This window comes from Engystomops pustulosus, chromosome 8 (assembly GCF_040894005.1).
Source record: "Engystomops pustulosus chromosome 8, aEngPut4.maternal, whole genome shotgun sequence".
In the NCBI taxonomy this organism is placed as follows: Eukaryota; Metazoa; Chordata; class Amphibia; order Anura; family Leptodactylidae; genus Engystomops; species Engystomops pustulosus.
In genome coordinates this window covers 33,262,611-33,281,616 of record NC_092418.1, presented here as the reverse complement: position 1 = coordinate 33,281,616, position 19,006 = coordinate 33,262,611, and the positions used below count along the sequence as shown (strand labels likewise).

Sequence of the window (19,006 nt, the reverse complement as noted above, 5' to 3'; positions counted from 1 at the left end):
TTCAGGAATTCTGGTAAACCCCTTTGTGGTCTAGGGCAGGGCTTGCATAAAAAAAAGCATTCTTACGCTGATCTGGCTCCTAGTTCCCATGTTGTGGTGAGACTTCTGGTCTTTGACAACTTGCCCATCCAGAAGTGCCAAGGGGTCCTGAGACCCGCCTAGGCCTCTTTAAAGAACAGGATGCCACGTCCTTGCATGTCACAAGCCCCATCCTATAACTTGAGGAGGCCACAGGTTGGATGAAGTGCTTAAGACTGGAACTGGGTACAATGCAAGAACCAGGAGCCAGAACAGGGCAATAACATATTTTCTTTAGACCCTTTCCGCAGACTTGAAGTGGTTTTCCAAGAGTTGTCGAAAACCCCTTGGAGGCCAGGGGCATATAAAGTGGACTTACAGATAACTGCAACAACAAAAAATTATTATTAAAAACAGAGTATTTGGCTGTTCAATAACCATGGAGGGCACCACAACACTTATTAGCGCTATCCTTTTCAAAAGTAATGAAAAGGGTATAAAGAGGGAAAAAAAACATTGCATTTCTGTCTTGGGTCACCATATTTTTGATGTTTTGCTCCTAGCTCCATTGCTGTGTATACTCGAGTATAAGTCGACCTGAGTATAAGCCGAGGTACCTAATTTTAATACAAAAAAACTGGGAAAACCTATAAGCTGAAGGTGGGAAATGCATTGGTCACAGCCTCAAAGTAAACAGCCAGCCCCCAGTAGTATATTGCCAGCCCCCGGTAGTATATGGCCAGTCCCCTGTAGTATATAGCCAGCCAGCCCCCTGTAGTATATAGCCTGCCAGCCCCCCTGTAGTATATAGCCTTCCAGCCCCATAGTATATAGCCCTGCCAGTCCCTGTAGTATACAGCCTGCCAGCCCCTGTAGTATACAGCCTGACATCCCCTGTAGTATATAGCCAGTCAGCCCCTGTAGTATATAGTCTGCCAGTCCCCTGTAGTATATAGCCTGTCAGCCCCTCATATATAGCCATCCAGCACCTCAAGTAACACTGTACTCACCTTTTTTTATAGACTCAAGTATAAGCTGAGTTAGGGTTTTTCAGCACAAAAAACTTGGCTTATACTCGAAAAACTCAACTTATATGTATCTTACTAACTGTTATACAGTTTTTATTTGGGTCATTCACCTTGTGGTACTTTATTTATTTTCAGGTTCTTCTTATGTCAGCAATGTTTATAACGTCTCATGCCATGACGCAAAAGCAGGTAAAGTGGAAGATATATAAGTAGATAAGGAAAATGTGAGTATTCACAATCACTTTTGTCTCTTATGCTCAGTGAAAGGTTAACAGAATGAAATGCACTCGAAACACATGATCACATTCCACCCATGATTTATGTGACATAAAAGGTGAGCACCATAAATTACCACTGCTTAGAAATAAAGGACATTGACTTCCAATATAACCTAAAGCACAAGATTTAACATTTAGATTTGTGTTGCAAGACACGCACTTACAAGCACCGGGTAGAAGAAGGAGAACTCGGGCGGACCTCGGCGGGGAAGCGACACATGCAAGAAATTGGACGCACGACCTTAATGAATCACAGCAGACCCGAATCCTCGTCGGACAATGCACCGCAGGATCGCGACAGGACAGGGTAAGTAAATCTGCCCTATTGGGGCTTATTTACTAAGGGTCTGTTGCCGCACTTTCATTGGTTTTTCTGACATTTTTGGGATCTGCGCCGCTTTCACAGGTATTTAACTGGGGATGGTGTTGCACGCGATCAGATTACTGTGCAGCTACGCTAGCTTTCATGCTACAGAAATGGGGGTGTTCCGTCAGACAATCCAACTGATTCAGATTGAACGCAGGATTTTACTTTCAAAATGTGTCTCAAGACCAAGCACTTACATGAACCACTTAAAAGATGGTGAATAGAGATGAGCGAGCACTAAAATGCTCGGATACTCGTTATTCGAGACGAACTTTTCCTGATGCTCGTGTGCTCGTCTCGAATAACGAGCCCCATTGAAGTCAATGGGAGACTCGAGCATTTTTCAAGGGGACCAAGGCTCTGCACAGGGAAGCTTGGCCAAACACCTGGGAACCTCAGAAAAGGATGGAAACACCACGGACATGGACAGAAAACAGCAGGGCAGCATGCATGGATGCCTCTGAGGCTGCTTAATCGTACCATTATGCCAAAATTATGGGCAACAGCATGGCAATGACAGAGTGACCGAATGAGGCTAGATAGCATCTAAAACATGCAATAATTGACCCTGACACTATAGGGGACGGCATGCAGAGGCAGCGGCAGCAGCGGCAGGCTAGAGAGTGTCATGGCGACATACCCTAAATGGACTCAGGCTTCAAACCAATGGGTGGCAGAGAGGAACCAAAGGAGGTGAGCAAGAAGCGCTGAAATGATTTCCTATGTGAACAAAAGGTTGACGGTATGTTTAGTCTATAACACAGCATGGTGGCGACATAGTGACCAAGTTCCATAACGTATCTGGTGAAACACCCGAAAAATGAGCCTGACACAGCTCTTTTGATAAGGGGACGACATGTGGAGGCAGCCATGGAGACGACTTCCATGATTAAGATCGACAGTATGGGGCATTCATATTGTGCTGCTATGATTGCAACTTCAGGTCTCCAGCATGGCGGCGACAGATGCGCCGAGTTCCACTATGTATCTGGTGAAACACCTGAAAATTCTGCCTGACACAGCTCGTTTGATAAGGGGATGATGTGCTGCATATCCTCTCGTGCTCCAGTGTCTGGGGTATAGAGAGTTGAAATGAGACATTGGTGGACGCTGTGGAGGCAGCATGCATGGACAGGATGGACAGGAAACAGCAGGGGCAGCATGCATCGATGCCTCTGAGGCTGCATAATCTTGGGATGGAGCTGGCGGTCCACTGCCAGGCGAGATTTCGCCTGTCCAAGCACCTGTCTCTCGGCTCGTCCCCACCCAAAATGGGCCAGGGGGCCAGAAGCGTTTACTTTGAAAAAATTATAATTTTCAAAGCAGGCCGGGTCGTTTGAATATTTCACCTAGGAATAATGGAATAGCATAGTGGTTCTATTTTTAATTGTTTTTACGGAAATGGTTCCATGATTAAGAGCGACAGTATGGGGCATCCATATTGCGCTGCTATGATTGCAACTTCAGGTCTCCAGCATGGCGGCGACAGATGGGCCGGGTTCCACTATGTATCTGGTGAAACACCTGAAAATTCTGCCTGACACAGCTCGTTTGATAAGGGGACGATGTATGGAGGCAGTGAACTAGTAGTAGATTAAAGGTGCTGCAGTTAAAACTATGTTAGTTGGATCTTGGGATGGAGCTGGCGTTCCGCTGCCAGGCGAGCTTTCACCTATCCAAGCCCCTGTCTCTCGGCTACTCCCCAAACAGCACTTCTAAGAACCTTTTGTATAAGATCAAGTGTAGTAGCGTTCTTATAAGTTTGGGATATGGCGGGTGAGGGGAATGTACACAGATGTGCAAGAAGCGCTGAAATAATATCGGTAAATGATAAAAGTTTGCCAGTATATTTTGTGGATTACACAGCAGGGTGGCAACAAAGTTAACAAGTTTGATGTGGAAGCCATGAAAACAACCCAAAATTCTGCCTGACACAGCTCGTTTGATAAGGGGACCATGTATGGAGGCAGTGAACTAGTAGTAGATTAAAGGTACTGCCGTTAAAACTATGTTAGTTGGATCTTGAGATGGAGCTGGCGCTCCGCTGCCAGGCGAGCTTTCGCCAATCCAAGCCCCTGTCTCTAGGCTACTCCCCAAACAGCACTTCTAAGAACCTTTTGTATAAAATCAAGTGTAGTAGCGTTCTTATAAGTTTGGGATATGGCGGGTGAGGGGAATGTAAACAGATGCGCAAGAAGCGCTGAAATAATATCGGTAAATGATAAAAGTTATCCAGTATATTTTGTGGATTACACAGCAGGGTGGCAACAAAGTTAACAAGTTTGAAGTGGAAGCCATGAAAACAACCCAAAATTCTGCCTGACACAGTTCGTTTGATAAGGAGACCATGTATGGAGACAGCTATATGGACGACTTTTGGAGGCAGCTATGGCAATGACGTGTGGAGGTAGCAATGGAGACAACGTGTGGAGCCAGCTAAAAAGACGACATGTGGAGGCTGCTATGGAGACAATTAATTTGGATAGTGCCTGTATGTGGCAGTCAAAAAAAGCTTTCAAACCAGAGGAGCAGGTAGGTGGTCCTCCAGAAAAATTAAATAAATTGAGTGCCTGTATGTGGCGTCCAAAAAAGTTTTCAAACCAGAGGAGCAGGTAGGTGGTCCTCCAGAAAAATTAAATAGATTGAGATTTAGGACGATGGTATGGTCAGCTACGTACTCCCTCACCATCTTTCTGTAAAGATCAGCCCTACTCTGCCGAGACTGGGGACAGGTGACAGTGTCTTGCTGGGGTGACATAAAACTGGCGAAGGCTTTGTAAAGCGTACCCCTGCCAGTGCTGGACAAGCTGCCTGGTCGCCTACTCTCCCTCGCTACTTGTCCCGCAGAAGTACGCCCTCTGCCGCTAGCGCTGTCAGAAGGGAAATACTGTTTCAGCTTGTGCACCAGGGCCTGCTGGTATTCATGCATTCTCACATTCCTTTCCTCTCCAGGGATGAGAGTGGAAAGATTTTGCTTGTACCGTGGGTCCAGGAGAGTGAATACCCTGGAATAAATTCTTTGAACGCGAGGGTCACGGGATAGGCAGCCTAGCATGAAATCTGCCATATGCGCCAGAGTCCCAACGCGCAAGAATTCACTCCCCTCACTGGCCTGACTGCCTATTTCCTCCTCCTCCAACTCTTCCAACTCCTCTTCTTCTGCCCATACACGCTGAACAGTGAAGGACTGAACAATGGTCCCTTCTTCTGTCTCGCCAACATTCTCCTCCTTTTCCTCCTCATCCTCCTCCACCTACTCCGATAAGCACTGAGAAACAGACCTAAGGGTGCTTTGGCTATCAACAAGGGAATCTTCTTCCCCCGTCTCTTGTGACGAGCGCAAAGCTTCCGATTTTATGCTGACCAGAGAGTTTTTCAACAGGCCAAGCAGCGGGATGGTGAGGCTGATGATGGCGGCATCGCCACTGACTATCTGTGTTGACTCCTCAAAGTTACTCAGCACCTGACAGATATCAGACATCCACATCCACTCCTCATTGTAGACTTGAGGAAGCTGACTGACCTGACTACCAGTTCTGGTGGAAGTTGACATCTGGCAGTCTACAATCGCTCTGCGCTGCTGGTAAACTCTGGATAACATGGTTAATGTTGAATTCCACCTTGTGGGCACGTCGCCCAACAGTCGGTGAGCGGACATTTGGAGGCGGTGCTGCGCTGCCCTGAGAGTGGCAGCATCTGTGCTAAACTTCCTAAAATGCGCACAGATGCGGCGCACCTTCGTGAGCAAATCAGACAGATTGGGGTATGTCTTGAGGAAACGCTGAACTATGAGATTTAACACATGGGCCAGGCATGGCACATGTGTCAGTCTGCCGAGTTGCAGAGCCGCCACCAGGTTACGGCCGTTGTCACACACAACCATGCCTGGCTTCAGGTTCAGCGGTTCCAGCCACAGATCGGTCTGCGCCGCGATGCCCTGTAATAGCTCTTGGGCGGTGTGCCTTTTATCGCCTAGGCTCAGCAGTTTGAGCACCGCCTGCTGTCGCTTAGCGACGGCACTGCTGCTGTGCCTAGAGCTACCGACTGATGGCGCCATGCCCACGGATGGTAATTCGAAGGAGGAGGAGGTGGGGTGGGAGGAGTAGGAGGCATAGTAGGCCTTTGAGACCTGGACCGAGGTAGGCCCCGCAATCCTCGGCGTCGGCAGTATATGACCAGCCCCAGGGTCAGACTCGGTCCCAGCCTCCACCAAGTTAACCCAATGTGCCGTCAGCGATATATAGTGGCCCTGCCCGGCAGCACTCGTCCACGTGTCCATGGTCAGGTGGACCTTGTCAGAAACGGCGTTGGTCAGGGCACGGATGATGTTCTCTGACACGTGCTTGTGCAGGGCTGGGACGGCACATGGGAAAAGTAGTGGCGGCTGGGGACCGAATACCGAGGGGCGGCCGCCGCCATGAGGTTTCGAAAGGCCTCGGTCTCTACCAGCCTATAGGGCAGCATCTCCAGGCTAAGCAACTTGGAGATGTGGACGTTGAGGGCTTGGGCGTGTGGGTGGGTTGCGCTATACTTCCTTTTACGCTCTAGCGTCTGGGGTATGGAGAGCTGAACGGTGGTGGATGCTGTGGAGGATCGTGGAGGCGAAGATGGGGTTTTCGCACGGGAGGCTGAGGTGGAGGAGCTGGAGGAGTGCTGATTTCGATGACATGGGTGGACTGCGTGGAAGACTGACTGGCGGACAAATGGCTAGAAGCATTGTCCGCAATCCACGACATCACCTCTTTGCACTGTTCTGGCCTCAACAGTGCTCTACCACGAGTCCCAGTAACTTGAGACATGATGAACCTAGGGAGTGTAGCTCTGCGGCGTTCCCCTGCTCCCTCATCAGCAGGTGGTGTCTCACCCCGCCCAGGACCACAGCCTCTGACCCCTGCAGTAGTTGGACGTCCACGTCCACGCCCTCGTCCTCTACCCCTAGCCCTCGGGTTAAACATTTTCCAAATTAAAGTGTAAACTTTAATTATTTTTTTTTGTGTTTATTTTTTTTTATTTATTTTTTTTTAAACAAAACAATGCAATCCTATTGCTATGGCTAGTTTCTAACCTACACTGACAGCACACAACTGGATTTTGTGCTGTGCCTGATGATGTGCTATAAAAAGAAATAAAGGTAAAAAAAAATAAATCAGCAGACTCTGCCTAATTCTAATCAAACCCCTAATAAATTGTCCCACTTCGGTGTTTGAGGTGGATATGTGTGTCACGAAGAGCTAAACACAACGGTCGCAAGTCTCCCAGCAAATTCCTCACAATATGGTACTAGCTGCACTACTAATGCCAGCAAGCCCAGCCACAAGCAAACAAAAAAAAGGAAAATATAACGCTATTGTAGGCCTAAGTAAGCCATTTGGGTTCTCCTATGGCTATTTTCTAGCCTACACTGAAAGCACACTATTTTGCAAGATTACTTTGAGCTATAAAAAGAAATAAAGGTAAAAAAAAATAAATCAGCAGACTCTGCCTAATTCTAAGCAAACCCCTAATAATTGTCCCACTTCGGTGTTTAAGGTGTATATGTGTGTCACTAAGAGCTAAACACAACGGTAGCAAGTCTCCCTGCAAATTCCTCACAATATGGTACTAGCTGCACTACTAATGGCAGCAAGCCCAGCCACAGGCAAACCAAAAAAAAGTAAAATAAAACGTTATTGTAGCCCTAAGAAGGGCTGTTGGGTTCTTGTAGAATCACTCCTGCCTAACACTATTCTAATAGAACACCCTAACGCATTCCCTGACCAGCAGCAGCTCTCTCCCTAGCGGCATCCAGACAGAGAATGATGCGAGCAGCGCGGGCAGGGACTAGTCTATTCCAGGGTCACCTGATCAGGCCAGCCAACCACTGCTATCGACGTGTAAGGGTACCACGTCATGTTGGGTGGAGTGCAGAGTCTCCTGGCTTGTGATTGGCTCTGTTTCTGGCCGCCAAAAATCACAACGGCGGGAGACGCCATTTTCTCGAGCGGGCGAAGTATTTGCCCGAACAACGAGCAGTTTCGAGTACGCTAATGCTCGAACGAGCATCAAGCTCGGACGAGTATGTTCGCTCATCTCTAATGGTGAACTCCGGCGGAACTGAACAGGGAAGCGATACATGCAGGATATTGGGCGCACAATCTTAGTGAATCATGGCTGAGTGCTTTCCGGTCGGACGATGCCCTATCGGGGAACAAGTCAGGACGGGTAAGTAAATGTGCCCCAATGGGTACTGTTAGTTTCAAAGCTGTGCTGTGATATCACCCAGCTTTTTACAAAAGAGGCCTAACGGCCCCACTGGAACCCATTGGTCAAGGGAAATTATTTTTTTAAATATAAAAGTACAATTTTATTGGAATGCATTAAAAATAGGAAACTTGATAGACGTAGCACTAACAAAGGTGGTTTAAAAATCTACAGTCAGTAGAGACCTAATTACAAATATATTTTTTTTGAAAAACAAGTATTTGTGGTTTGAGTGTTTAGTGTGTCCTTGATTGTTCTATCATTTGTGTCCACTGGGTTAACAGTAGGAGTGGAATGGTGACAGTGAGGAAATAAATCTGCCAACACACTCAACGATTAGATGGACCCTTATGCTTTTCGGACACTAGGTGTCACTGGTAGGTTGTAAACACAGCTCTTTAGTGTGATACTTTGTATCGTATTAACGAGTCTTGTTAAGACCTTAACGCTATGTATGTGTCCATCCAATCGGGGTGATTAGTAATTATACTTTGATGTGTCAATACATAGCAACACCACACCACTCTTGATTATTAACACACTGCTATTGGTTCACATACATATGAAGGGACGATTGCAGGTCTCCCTTATTCACACACATTTGCACACACACACTTTTTTGTTATCTGACTAGACTGTCTATAAATTATAAGGCTCTCTGACTGCTAAATAAAAAACAAACACTACAGCCCCCCCGACATGTTTCGCCACCTTAGTGGCGTCCTCAGGGGTGCCGGGGCTAAGTGTGAGTGCAGATTGCGAAGTGATTGGCAGATATAACCTCTGTTTTGGGCTGTCTTAGGTGACGTCAGATCCCTTTCAGAGGAGGATTTCGGTTATTCGTTAGAGGACTGACGGAGGGACTACCCACCTATATTCTATTGGTCCACTTTTCTGTTGCTCCAGAGGGTATGCGCATGTCGTCGGACTCTAAAGTCTCGATCGCTATGTTAAAGTCAATGCGGCTGCGCGGGGAGTTAGAAAATTTCTCCGATAGTTACGGAGGGAGTTTGGCGCATGCGCCATGGGAGTTTGCGCGCGAGGGTGGCTCTCATCGTTCAAGCGCCCAGATATCCGGTGGGCGCATGCGTCCAGAGGGTTCTGGAGTTCTGGCTGATCTGGTATCTGCGCAGGCGTGCGGACTTAAAGAAAATTATCTGTGTTTTGAAAGTAGAGATGGATAACTTAACGATAAGTAAAGGTGAGTGTGTACCTCCGCTGTTATTATTGGTGTAAATTCGTGACATATTCCATCTATCTGCCATTAAAAATATAGTGCTCAAATGTGTCAGTATCAATCCTGAGACTGTAAGAGTATCGCTATATTTTTTGTTTTATTCATTTCTGGGAGACGACCTTATATATACCCAAATCTTAAAGAAGGAAATTATAATGATTAGACTGTGGGTTGGAGTGCTATTACTGACTGGTTTAGAGAAATGCTGAGAACGTAAAACCCTCATTTAGACCGTTGGGACTCATACTCTCCAAACGGTCTATCCACCGGGCCTCTAGTTGTAGGAGTTTCTTGTCAATGTTGCCCTTTCGAGGGCCTAGAGTGAGTTGATCTATGGCCCAAAATTTTAAATGGTCCATCCTGCCCTCATGAGATGACCTGACATGTCTTGCCAATGATGTATCCTTGTCCGTTCGGACTGAACTCAAATGAGAAGATATGCGTCTCCTAAGCTCCTGAACCGTTTTTCCAACGTAAATTTTTGGACACGCACATTGTGTGATGTATATAACACAAGTGCTTTTACAGTTCATAAATTTACGAATCGTGTAAGTCCTTCCATTTGTTTCGAATTGTTTGATTTTTGGCATATATCTGCAAAAAGTGCAATTTCCACATGGGAAAGAGCCAGTGATGGGTATAGACAGCCAGGTCTTCTTCGCTGGGGTGCTCACATCAAAATGGCTGTGTACCAGTCTTTCCTTAATATTTCTGCCCCGTCGGTAGGTGATTGAGGGTCCATTATCTATCACTCCACTGAGGTCCGTATCTGCCTGGAGCAAAGGCCAAAACTTTCGCATGATGTTCTTAATATCCTCTGCATAGGCATCATAGGTGCCGATGCAGCGTACTGTCTTTTTGGTTTCATTTCTATCTCCTCTGTTTACGAGGGTTTCTCTGTCTGTTGTTTTTGCGCGTTTGTACGCCCGTTTTAGTACTTTTTTGGGGTATCCTCTTGCTTGGAAGCGATTAAAAAGTGTATGGCATTCACTCTCAAAGTCACTTTCGTTGGAACAGTTCCTTCTAGCTCTTAGATATTGGCCGATTGGGATGCCTTGTTTGAGTGGTCTCGGGTGCCAGCTATCCCAATTAAGAAGGCTATTAGTGGCCGTGGTTTTTCGGAAGATTTTGGAGCCCAAATCCCCTTTCGAGTCAATATAGACCGTAAGGTCCAGAAAGTTTATACTTTGTGGTTGAAATTCAGGGGTGAACCTCATCCCAATGGGGTTGTGGTTGAGGGCCCCGACGAATCGATTGAAGACGTCCTCATCCCCCTGCCACAGGATGAGGACGTCGTCAATATACCTGCCCCAGAAAAGAATGTGATCTGTAAATGAGGTGAGAGTGTCGCAGAAAACAAAATTAGCTTCCCACCACCCAAGAAATAAGTTAGCATAGGTGGGTGCGCAGACAGTGCCCATGGCGGTACCTTTCACCTGATGGTAAAAGGTACCGCCAAACAGAAAATAATTGTGCTTAAGTAAGAAATCCAGTAGAGTGAGAGTAAAGTGGTTGTGGTCTTTGAATTGTGTGCCTTTCGTGTCCAGAAAACTTGTTACCGCGCGAAGTCCCAGATCGTGTTGGATGTTCGAGTAGAGGCCCTCAACATCTAGACTTGCCAGATGGGTGCCCTCTGGGACGCGTATATCTTGTAATTTAGTGATGAGATCTTTTGTGTCTCTAATGTAAGAGGGAAGTGAGGTGACGAAGGGTCTTAAGATGTGATCCACGTATTCGCTAATGCCTTGTGTTAAGTTGTCTGTTCCAGATACGATCGGTCTCCCTGGGATAGGAGTGATCTTCTTGTGGACTTTAGGTAGTGCGTAAAAGGTTGGCAAGGTAGGTTTCTTATTGAACATGTATTTGTGCTCATCTTTTGATATCAGATTATTCCTTAGGGCATTATCAAGGAGTTCTTTTAGTTCATCTGTAAATTGTTCTGTTGGATCTCTCAATAGGACAGAGTATGTGTCTCTATCGTCGAGTAGACGTCTCACCATCCAAATATATTCTTCACTGTTCAGGAGGACAATGTTGCCCCCTTTATCAGATGGCTTTAAGACTAGATTCCTAGCTTTTTCTAGTCTCTCAAGGGCCAGTTTCTCTTGTCGTTCCAAGTTGGACGCTATCTTCTCAGTCCTCGGTTTTATATTCTTGATCTCTTTTGTAACCATCTGGACGAACGTATTGATAAGTGGGTATTGTGAGAAGGGAGGAGTGTTTTTTGATCTAGGTTTCAAATATGTGAGTGGGGGATTTATGCCCTGTGGAGTGGTGATATTCTCCTGTTCTAGATCTAATAGTAATTGTAACACTCTATCATCTTTTTGATTAGTCCTTTCAACGTCTGTGTTTTCCTTCAGATGTTGTTTGTGTAGTGCCAGTTTCCTGGCAAACAGGTTTATGTCCTTCACCCATAAAAAACTATCGAAGGTCGGTGTTGGGGTGAATGAGAGACCTTTTCTGAGAAGTCTTAATTCATATTCGTCAAGTACATGCGTTGATAGATTAATTACAAGTTTATCTTCTTCATTTTTGATTTTTAATTCCTCAAAGTTCATAGAGGTCTCCCTTATTTCCCGTTGAAGCCCCATTTTTCCCGATCTCTGAGTTGCATGATCGGGGTCGGTTGGGCTAAAAAAGGAGTCCTTGGTATGGCTCCTGTATTCGGGATATTTTGTATCATTCCATTCTGTGCTGTTCCCGATTGATTTATCAGGTTGATAGGTGTTGCTATATTTGTTCCTATCGGGAATGGTGTAGCAATTACATGGGGCATGTCTGTTATTGTTTGGGAGATATAGCTCCCCCCAGTTGGAGTTGAAGTGGGGGCGGATGTGTTCTGTTGAGTCAATGAGGAAGAATGTGAAGAATAACCCACTGTCAGGTTCGCTAGGGAGATTGCTGGGACTTCTGGTTCTTCTGGTGGTACCAGCAGCGTTCTCCGAACCCCGGCGCGTATCCGCGCAAACTCCACCTCTCGTCCTGGGCAGCGGCTGCTAAGATCTCGCGCTGTCTAGGAGTGGCTGGGACTTTGAACCTCTGCTTGGTGCTTGGTTGTTTCTGCACCATGAGGGGTTAATTCCCAGATGCTGTCCAGCACCTATCAGGTTCTGGAGGTGGAGTTCTGGCTGCATAAATTGCAGCTTCACTAGTCACCAGTGCCAGTGTTTGAAAATCCCTTTCTCCACCTGGTTGCTGCTAGTTTGTATTGCTCTGTATCTGTATCTATATTGTTGCTAACTCGGCTAGTTTTGGACTTTGACTCTTGCTTACTGATTCTGCTTTTGACGTACCCTCTAGTTGTGACTCCGGCTTGTTTACGATTCTTTTATGTTTTATGTTTGTCAGTCTGTTTGTGTTCCCCTTCCCACACTTACCCAGAATGTTTCGAGTCTTCAAGTAGTCGCCCCACGGTTTAGCGTGGGGGGGCTATAGGAAGGGACAGAGGTTGGGGCAAGCTCAGGGCACACTATCCCCTGTCTTTTGTGTACCAATCCTAACAGAAACACTGGCCACACATAGGTCTGCATCCTGTATCCGACCTGCTACATTCTCTCCTTCCATGGAGCCTTTGTCAGCTGTGGTCGCTCAGGTCCAGACCCTAACTCAGCTTGTTCAGGATCTAGCTTCCCGTCTCCAAATTCAGGAATCTATGCAGGTTCCACGGCAGACATCACCGCAGGATCCACTGCCACCCACGCCTGAACCTAAGGTTCCTCTCCCTGACGTGTTTTTTGGTGACCGTAAGAAATTTTTTTCATTTCGGGAGGGCTGTAAACTTTACTTTTCTTTACGCCCTCGTTCATCGGGCACAGAGATTCAAAGGGTGGGCGTGGTAATTTCCCTGTTGCGTGGGGATCCGCAAAATTGGGCTTTTTCTCTCCCACCTGACTCTCCATCCCGTTCTTCTCTTGACGCTTTTTTTTCTGCTTTAGGCCAGATTTATGACGAACCTGACCGCCGAGCACTTGCAGTTTCCCACCTTAGATCTCTGTGTCAGGGAAAACGGACAGCAGAAGATTATTGTGCCCAGTTCAGACAGTATGTGACTGACTCTCAATGGAATGACTGCGCCCTAAAAGACCAATTTATGTCCGGACTGTCAGACCGAGTACAGGACTTAGTCTTAGCTTATGCCGAGCCTCAGACATTAGATGATGCTATGACTCTGGTCATCCGAGTTGATCGTCGCCTAAGATCCAGGCGATCACCTCGGGTGTCCTCGGACTGTCAGCCAGCGGCCAGTCCGTCTCCAGGTAGTCCAGAATTGGAATCCATGGAGCTGGATAGCATCTCTCCTGCACAGCGGAAGCAACATCGAATAAGACGCCATCTTTGTTTCTACTGTGGAAGTCCTGATCATCAGATCAACACCTGTTCCAAAAGGCAGCAGCAGGAAAACTTCCGCTCCTAAGCAGTAGTCGGGGGGACTGCTTAGGAGCTCAGGTACTCCCTATTGTGTCTAGAATGTATTTACCTTGTACGGTTAAGTTTCAGTCTGTTTCCTGCACTGGTCGCGCCTTTTTGGATTCAGGTGCTGCGACTAATTTAATCGATTATAATTTTGTCTCTCAGTTTTGCATGTCATTGATTCCATTGTCCACTCCTATCCAGATGTCGGGTGCGGATTTGACCCCTCTACAGGCAGGGTTGATCAAATTCCGAACCCCGCAGATAAAGCTTATGGTAGGAGCTATGCATGAAGAATGGTGTTCTTTTCTAGTTATGGAAAACCTGTCTGAAAATGTCATTCTTGGTCTACCCTGGCTCCGGATCCATAATCCGGTAATTAATTGGGAAACTCTGGAGCTGGTTCATTGGGGTCCTCTCTGTAAGGAGCACCTGACCAGAGTTTCACTATGTACAGTAGTGACGGAAGATCAGGGTCTTCCAGGTTTTCTCTCGGACTACTCAGATGTGTTTTCAAAACCCTTGTCCCAAGTCCTTCCTCCTCACAGGGAGTTTGATTGTAAAATTGACCTTCTTCCTGATGCTAGATTGCCAAAGGGTCGTATATATAACTTGTCGGTACCAGAACGGGAGGCACTGAAGAGTTATATTGATGAGAGTTTGGCAATCGGACATATTCGTCCCTCTGAGTCGCCCACTGGGGCCGGGTTCTTTTTTGTTGAGAAAAAAGATGGTGGTTTACGGCCGTGTATTGACTATCGAGAATTAAATAAGATAACGGTAAAAAACTCAGGTCCCCTCCCCTTGATCCCGGATCTCTTAAATCAGGTTTCTGGGGCCCAAGTTTTCTCTAAATTAGATCTCAGAGGGGCTTATAACCTGATTCGGGTCCGAGAAGGGGATGAGTGGAAAACCGCATTTAATACACCTTTGGGGCACTTTGAATACCTGGTTATGCCCTTTGGTTTGAGTAATGCCCCAGCGGTTTTTCAAGGCTTTATGAACTCCATTTTTCATGATTACATCGGTGTGTTTATGGTGGTGTATCTAGACGATATTTTGATTTTTTCTCCTGATATGGTTTCTCACCAGCAACATCTCCGCCAAGTACTTACCAGGTTGCGCAAAAACCACCTCTTCGCTAAGCTGGAAAAGTGTGTTTTTTGCGTCCAGAAGGTTTCCTTCTTAGGTTATGTTGTGACTCCCTCTGATGTACAGATGGATCCGAGTAAGGTTCAGGCGCTCACGGACTGGGTTCGGCCTACCAATCTTAAGGCCCTACAACGATTTTTAGGTTTCGCTAACTATTATCGGAACTTTATAAAGAACTTTTCTGTGATCGCCAAACCCCTCACGGATCTAACCCGTAAGGGTGCTGATCCAAACAACTGGTCCCCTGCCGCTTGCTCAGCGTTTGAAACTTTAAAAGCGGCATTCTCGTCAGCCCCAGTTTTGGTTCAACCTGACCTCTCTCTACCGTTTGTTGTGGAGGTTGATGCCTCCGAGGTAGGAGTAGGTGCAGTGTTGTCTCAGGGGTCCTCCACTCTCACCAGACTTAGGCCCTGTGCATATTTCTCTAGAAAGTTTTCCTCTTGTGAGAGGAATTATGATATTGGTAATCGAGAGCTCCTTGCCATTAAGTGGGCATTTGAAGTCTGGCGACACTTTTTGGAAGGAGCTCTTCATCCGATAACTGTGCTCACAGATCATAAGAACTTAGTATATTTGGATACTGCTAAGCGTTTGAACTCACGTCAGGCTAGGTGGGCCTTGTTTTTCTCTCGCTTTAATTTTGTGGTCACCTACCGACCTGGGTCAAAAAATGTGAAGGCTGATGCCTTGTCCCGTAGCTTCGGGACTCCTGAGCTTCCAGCGACTACGGACAGTAATATTTTGTCTCCAGGTGTTGTGTTGGCAGCTGTCTCCTCCCACCTCTCCTCTCAAATTTTAGCAGGACAAAAATCTGCACCCAAAGACCTTCCGGAAGGCAAATTATTTGTTCCTCTTTCTTGTCGTTTGAGAGTGTTGGAGGAGACGCATTGCTCAGTATTGGCAGGTCATCCGGGAATGCGGAGTACCTTGGATCTCTTAAAGAGAAGTTACTGGTGGCCTCACATGACTAATGATGTGCACGCATTTGTCCAAGCCTGTCAGGTCTGTGCGCGAGGAAAGACTCCCAGGAGACGTCCTGAGGGGCCTCTTCTTCCGCTTCCAGTTCCCACCAGGCCATGGTCTAAAGTGTCAATGGATTTTGTCACTGATCTGCCAGCATCTCAAGGCTATACAGTGATTTGGGTGGTAGTGGACCGTTTCTCCAAGATGGGACACTTTGTTCCATTAAAAAAGTTACCTTCAGCTGAAGAATTGGCTGATTTGTTTATACAGAACATTGTACGCCTCCATGGTATACCAGATGATATTGTGTCTGATAGGGGCGTACAATTTGTTTCCAAATTTTGGCGAGCATTTTGTTCTAGACTGGAAGTTAATCTGTCGTTCTCCTCAGCGTTTCATCCTGAGTCTAATGGTCAGTCCGAGAGAATGAATCAGGAGATGATTCAATATCTGCGACTCTTTGTCTCGGACAGTCAGGACCAGTGGGTGAAATTCCTTCCGTTGGCAGAATTTGCTATTAATAACCACTGTAGTTCGTCCACACAGGTATCTCCGTTTTTCTGCAATTATGGTTTTCATCCACGTTTCTCTTTTTCATCTGTGCCTGTCTCTAATATTCCTCGAGCGGAAGCCATTACATCCAAGTTGCGCTCGCTCTGGTCACAAGTTCGGGAGAATATTCAGAGGGCACAAAATTCTATGGTCCAACAAACTGAAAGAAGGCGCACTAAATCTGATACGTTTGTGGTGGGGGATAAAGTGTGGTTATCAACAAAAAACCTTAAATTGAAGGTCCCCTCTTTGAAGTTTGCGCCCAGGTTTGTGGGTCCGTTTGTTGTTACTCATATTGTTAACCCGGTTTCCTTCAAGATTACACTTCCAGCAGGGTGGCGGGTCCATAACACCTTCCATAAGAGTCTTCTGAAGCGCTATGTTGAGCCTGTTTTGCCTCTTTCTGACCCTCCTTCTCCATCTATTGTGGAGGGGAATCTGGAATTTGAGGTGGAAAAGGTGGTGAATTCCAGATGGGTAGGTAACTCCCTGCAGTACCTGGTCCATTGGAAAGGTTTTGGTCCTGAGGATAGGTCTTGGGTTCCGGCTAGAGATGTTCATGCTCCACGGTTACTCAGGTTATTTCATCAGACCTACCCTCAGAAGCCATCTTTAAGATCTAGGGGTCCGAAGGCCCCCCGTCAGGGGGGGGGTACTGTCAGGTTCGCTAGGGAGATTGCTGGGACTTCTGGTTCTTCTGGTGGTACCAGCAGCGTTCTCCGAACCCCGGCGCGTATCCGCGCAAACTCCACCTCTCGTCCTGGGCAGCGGCTGCTAAGATCTCGCGCTGTCTAGGAGTGGCTGGGACTTTGAACCTCTGCTTGGTGCTTGGTTGTTTCTGCACCATGAGGGGTTAATTCCCAGATGCTGTCCAGCACCTATCAGGTTCTGGAGGTGGAGTTCTGGCTGCATAAATTGCAGCTTCACTAGTCACCAGTGCCAGTGTTTGAAAATCCCTTTCTCCACCTGGTTGCTGCTAGTTTGTATTGCTCTGTATCTGTATCTATATTGTTGCTAACTCGGCTAGTTTTGGACTTTGACTCTTGCTTACTGATTCTGCTTTTGACGTACCCTCTAGTTGTGACTCCGGCTTGTTTACGATTCTTTTATGTTTTATGTTTGTCAGTCTGTTTGTGTTCCCCTTCCCACACTTACCCAGAATATTTCGAGTCTTCAAGTAGTCGCCCCACGGTTTAGCGTGGGGGGGCTATAGGAAGGGACAGAGGTTGGGGCAAGCTCAGGGCACACTATCCCCTGTCTTTTGTGTACCAATCCTAACACCCACTAAGGAGTTTGTAGAGGGGGGTTTTTGTATCTGGCATTTGTCCGGACCTCGATTGTTGTAACTTCTCTTACTCTGTTGTCCTCCCTTGTGTTTACTAAACTTTCTCTTGGTGCTGTACCCTTCTCGTGTACGATTTGGTTCTGATTGTCTGTCCTCAGATGAGGAGAAATCTGATTCTGAGACGTCAGTATAAAGAACAGGTCGGTTCTTGAATTGTGTTTGTTTTCTCTGATATATTTGTCCCGTTTCAAAATCTCCACAGTCACGTATAAACTTGCGATGTTTCCGTTCTTTTATATCATTGGTCAGAGATGTAAGGTTTTTCTGTAATTTATTTTCTAGATTTTGAAAATCAGAGTGTGTATTGAAAACCTGAATTTCTCTGATTTCTCTATCCAGTTTTTCACTTACATGAATGAGAAAGTTTTTTTCATATTCAAATAGGTATTGGATTAAGCGAAGTGAACTTTCAGTGAGTAATTTTTGCCACCCCTTTATGAACTCCCCGTCATCTTGGTGTGAGTTGGGGAAAAGGTTGATGCGTAGCCCCTGATATACTAGATTTTGTTTAAGGTATGTATCGAGACTGGCTACTTCCCAGGTCGATTTGACATATTGTCTATAGGTTTTTTGTAGATTGCGAAAGGCTGTATTTATATCTGTTTGGTTCAAAGGTACCGGTTCCTTAGAAAAAACCTGAGAAGCCTCACCTGATATATTCTCATAAGTAATCTTTTGAGACAGAAAGCTAGCCATACTCGGGAATGTATTTACAGAGAAAAGGGGGTAGTCGTGTTGGGAATCAATACGGGTAGTACGGTCGTCAGGACGGGTAAGTAAATGTGCCCCAATGGGTACTGTTAGTTTCAAAGCTGTGCTGTGATATCACCCAGCACTTACAACTGGGATTGTAAAAGCTCTGATCCCGGGTGTTTATCCCCTTAGACGCTGCTGTCAAAGATGGACCATGGTGTCTAAGTGGCTGAATAGCTAATGCTCTGAAGCTGTGATCGCAGGGTGTCAATGGTGTTACACGGCACCCTGAGGTCAGGGAATGACCTCAGGGCTGCTTGTGTTCAGTATCTATTACTAGGGAAGGGTGGCACTGCATAGAGATGAAACACAGTGTCTTAAAGAGACAGGTGCTATTTATTTATCTGGTGGGTGATTTGCACGGCAACGGGCACCCGAATTGGCAACAATATCGGGACAAGTTTCGCCACTCCCCAAAGGGCTCTGAATTCGTTCGCCTGAGGTGATATTTTCATCTCGCTTCATGGCACATCCGGCCCTGCCTATTAAGCCGAGAGCCAAAAAGGACTGGTGTTCAGCCCTTTTACCTTCAGTGGCGTAACTACTGTGAAGGGGGCCGTGCAGTTAGGGGGCGTGGAGATGCTTGGTATCAATAAATTATGACTCGGCCATGCATCTCCGGGCCCCTTAACTTCATTGCCCCCCTATGACCACTGATAG

At 46.5% G+C, this 19,006-nt stretch overlaps 1 protein-coding gene across 1 annotated transcript in view; it reads left to right on the top strand.

Annotated features, from left to right (window-relative positions):
- Nucleotides 1-19,006, top strand: part of LOC140076136 (uncharacterized) — a 156,571-nt gene that overhangs the window by 10,160 nt on the left and 127,405 nt on the right. Inside the window, exon 2 of the mRNA XM_072122643.1 lies at nucleotides 1,182-1,235. Coding sequence (XP_071978744.1) covers nucleotides 1,182-1,235 — 54 coding nt within the window. The remainder of the gene's footprint in view (nucleotides 1-1,181; nucleotides 1,236-19,006) is intronic.